At 39.6% G+C, this 4,529-nt stretch overlaps 1 protein-coding gene across 1 annotated transcript in view; it reads right to left on the minus strand.

Moving 5' to 3' along the window:
* Window positions 1-529: 529 nt before the first annotated feature.
* The window catches only part of LOC115443704 (rab3 GTPase-activating protein catalytic subunit), a 32,219-nt gene continuing 28,219 nt past the window's right edge, over window positions 530-4,529 (minus strand). Inside the window, exons 3-4 of the mRNA XM_030169222.2 lie at window positions 2,016-2,271; window positions 530-1,742 (exon numbers count right to left, since the gene is read on the minus strand). Of these exons, the coding sequence (XP_030025082.2) occupies window positions 981-1,742; window positions 2,016-2,271 (1,018 nt within the window). The 3' untranslated portion in view covers window positions 530-980. The remainder of the gene's footprint in view (window positions 1,743-2,015; window positions 2,272-4,529) is intronic.

Consider the following 4,529-nt stretch of genomic DNA (forward strand, 5'->3'; position numbering starts at 1 on the left):
TATAATAAGGATTATTTGATTAACGTCCACAGAGGGCGCGGATCGGTAAATGAACTTATCCAGGGTTAGATAATCTACTAGGTGGAAGTTCACGAACATATTTACGTGTATCTTCATATATTTAATATTTATTCATTGAATTTAATGAATGCATAAAGATAATTCGTTAATCAAATTGTAATCATGGAACTAAGTACGAAAATAAGTACCAGCATATGAAAATAATATCCATGAACCAGTACAATAATTATTATATTCTGTAAAAATTGCCAGTTACACCAAGAATAAATTTAAAATAATGAAAGATAAATCCTTCATGTTAAATTCACCAGGACGAGAATTGTCAAGACATGATAAATATCGGGAAGGTTACTTTCACATCCTGCCGAGGTCAGAGACATTCGGTCTGGCAATTAGTCGCCGTACAGCCATGGATTCGTTGAATAAATATACTTTTTCACACCAACTTCATTTGTCTGCGCTTTGCGGAGCCGTAGAGGTCATGAAAAGAGCAAAAGAAAACCGTGTATTTTCAGTTGTAAAGATGTATTTAAAGAAATTAGTAGAAATTTATAAAGAAACACAATAGAGAAGTGAATGTATAAAATTAACAGTATATTATCCAAATGATGATGAAGAATACACTAACCTGCACAATTCGTTGCGGAAATCAATAATTAATTATTGCAAGAATAATAACGTAATTAATTAAACTTTCATATTTATAACTTATATACTTATCCACTTAAAATTATTTCAACAATTTATACAAGCCGTTAACAATGTACGCATGATATTATAATTAACAGTAACATCCGAATGCCGAATTTGAGGAGGAACAAAAATGCCCCACTCGCCTTATCAACCAAATGCTATCCCCCTCGCACTGCCAAACAAAAATAATTGTCTCGACAACTTAGCAAAGTCTATGAGCCTGGTAGGAGGGCATCATTAAGGAATGGAACACAAGGCGAGGTATGCTACAAACACACGATCCGCTCTGTGAACGCGCCCACGATAGTTATGTCGGCAGCCAGCGCCGCGCGCATTACCTGCGGCGCCACCGCGTCCTTCACCCGCAGGGTGAACTCCTTGCGCACGGGGGCCGGCAGCGACCCGCCTGTCGCATGTAAGACCCTCGCTCTGCCAGAAGAGTCCAGCGGTTTACCCTCGACACTACTGCCCAGCACGGTTCGCATACACAAAGCCCGACATGCTTCTTTCTCCGCCTCGTACAAATCCCTCGCCGCTATCTCGTACGTTCTGCGTTGGTCAACACCACCAACTGAGTTAGTCCCACTCGTAACTCCTTCTTCTATAGCCTTAATTGCTCCGGCCTTTAAGATAGCCGGTAGTAGAAGTTCTGCCGCGCCGCTTACGGTTCGCGAGCGAAGGAAGTGTAAGACTTGTTCAGCCTCGCGGGTTTCGTCGAAGAGTCTACGTTGACGCGACGCGGGCACTGGTCTCGCCACACTCCATGCCTCTACCCATGGATTTCCGGGTAAGAGCATGCGATCCCCAAGGGAGCCACCACCTTCCGGTTTCCAGTCACGTGGGGAATACCACTGCACAAAGTCGCACAGCTCAGCCCCAGGGTTGGCTGCTTTGAACGCCTCCATGTCCGAAAGGAGCGAAGCACTCATCATCCGTGCCCGAAGTTCAGAAGCCTTGGCGTCGTCACCTAGACGCACCATCAGTTCGGCGTCTTCTTCCAACTGATCCTCAGTCTTAGGCGCGGGGTCCTAAAGGACAAAACAATCTTTTATCTTTCATTAAACATTACATAATTTATTATAACAATAACAATAAAAAATAAAACAAATTCAAACTAGTAGTTCCAAAAGATTAAATAATATGTGGGACAGAAGTCTTCGTCTTCTACTACTTGCGTTAATACCTTGGACTATGACTTAATCAGACGATAGATATATTAATCCTAATTGAAACAAATACAAACTTTCTAATATTTTCTAAATTATCTACTTTTACTATCATTAAACAATCAGTTTTAATACCTGAGTTCTAGGCACGAAAAGCGGGGCGCCATTCTTAAGCATTGCTTCACCGAGTCGGTTGAGTCGTCCCGCAGGCCGGTCCCACAGCGGCTGTTCCTCGCCATCTTCATCGTCAGTGCAATCGAAGAACTCGTCTTCAGAAGAGTTGCCCGCGAAACTGCTGCTTCCCTCCAGCGCCCGCTTTATACAACAGTTGAGCAGTTGCAACTTCTGGTGCAGTAAGCATGTGCGCGCGTTGGGAATCCCGGCGGCAACACTGTTAACAACATTTAGATAATAAGTGAAAGTACAACTAACTCTAGACTTATAACGGTTATGCTATAGAAAGTGAGATTTGAATGGATCCTCTGCAATATTATGGAATAAAGATATCTCCATACTACGATATTACGGGTTCACCGTTTATTTACATTACTTTGTTATAGGAAATACAGCGAACGAAAATGCCAAATGAAGCGTGTTTTGAAGATTCCATCGCACTGTAACACATTCACTATAACAATCACAAGGGCCAAGGACTAAGGACTTTTCATTGCAATGCATTCGGTCTTAAAAAGTTGATTCATTTATAGCCAGAAGTCTCTACTGTTACCTGACGATACTAACCAATGTTTAAACTATAAGTATAGTGTTTTGTGTGTTTCTTTCCTATGTCATATTATAAATATAATCATGAAATGAGCTTAGGTGACTATTTCAGGTGCAAGCCTTGCATCATTTTAACTCGTGATGGTCTTATAGTTATTATTTACATCGTGTTGATTGTGTACGGTGAGGGTTGAAGGGTCGATAAATAAAAACAGGTATCATCGAATAACACTTTTTCCAAAATATGAGTTAGAATAAAACTAAATTAAACGTCGACTACTCTTGTTAATAATTCAAATCTCTTTATAGCAACTTAAAAAGTAAAAGTTGCCCCAAAACGGACCTACAAGTTTGCTAATTAATACCACGATATCTTAAAATTATTTATGGTTTTACATGAAATCATTATGCATTTAAGTAATGTCGCTCTCACTCAAACTCGTAATGCTCTGTTGTGCTTTCGACTAAGGTCAAACGGCATGCAGTCAGCGCGCGGTGCGGCGGTCGCCACGTATAAACCATTCGCTACGAAGCTTTCTCTCTCACATTTACATTTTAGGAAATAATATATAAAACAACATAGATTTTATAAAACTGAATGAATAAAACAAGTCGCTCGCCTGAAGGTGAGATTTGTTCAACAAAAAAAAAACTACATTTGAGACACGTTAAATGCTAAAATTCCCACCAAACGGTTATTACGCTGAGTATAATGTCTTTTCAATCAGAATCTATAATCTGGCACACTGTTGCTTGGTGGTGAAAATAGACAAAGCAGTGGTTCTTACCAAAAATAATCCTCACATATGAGAAATTGCAACTTAGTAAAATTTCTATCAAATGTTTCTAACCGCCATTAATTCGCCCGCTGAACAGTTAAGGGACAAGTACAGATTGATCGTATGTAAGTATCGTCGAACGGACAAATGAGGGTGTGGTCATATTTTGTTCATAGCATTTCTATGCTATACATATTATAGGTCAAGCCATGGCAATGCGAGTAACTTATTATATTTTTTTTAAAACTACCTTTTTTGTGTTCCATCTCTGAAATTCTAGCCTTTGTCAAATTTAGGTTACAGATGAATAAGCAATTTTTAAAACAATTCATAAACATCATAATTACACTCATCCAAATGAAAACGTCGTATTTTAATTATAATCGTAAATATTACGTATCCACTAACCATTGGAAAATAGAAGCAAACGTACATAATGATTTCTAAATGACCGTTTTTACTGCAGAAATATAATCGAGTATATATAAAATATCTTAACGTCGTACCTAGGGACGGTGAGAGTGCACATACGGCTCTTTTATTAGCTTTGACATCAAGTGATCTTAACGAGTCTAGACCTTATTTACCCAGCATTCTCATAAGGTTTACGTTTATAGCGCACTCACAAATTGAATTACTATCACGTGTTAAACCTTCGCGCAGTTTATCGAGAATCGTTTTTCGGAACGATTCCAAATATCTTCCGAATTCACAGGTATGTCACCGTTCACAATGACACGAATTTAATTTCCTCCATATTCATAGAAACTGACGGGCTTCGGCATCGACGGCTTTTCGACTTTCACTTTAGAAACATTTTTGGGTAGAAAAGTACATGTCCTCATGTGATAAACGAAAAAATGTTGAATGTCTCGTACAACGTCGAATGTTTTATCTTTCATTTCACCAAGCACGCTTCCATAAACGAGGCGTACAGCTAGGAATCTTGTCCTGTGTCACTTAAACAGGATGCCGTTTCGCCACCTGCATACGTATCTGACATTCGAATTCCGTGCCTATTTGTGTGCCGCGACCCAGAATCGCTGAGAACAGAAGTAAATGCGCAAGCGTTCTCACAACCGTTATCATATTGAATTACAAATGTGTCGAGCGGCGCATGGCGGGCGAACATCGGCACAGCAGCATC

This window comes from Manduca sexta, chromosome 23 (assembly GCF_014839805.1).
Source record: "Manduca sexta isolate Smith_Timp_Sample1 chromosome 23, JHU_Msex_v1.0, whole genome shotgun sequence".
Classification (NCBI taxonomy): Eukaryota; Metazoa; Arthropoda; class Insecta; order Lepidoptera; family Sphingidae; genus Manduca; species Manduca sexta.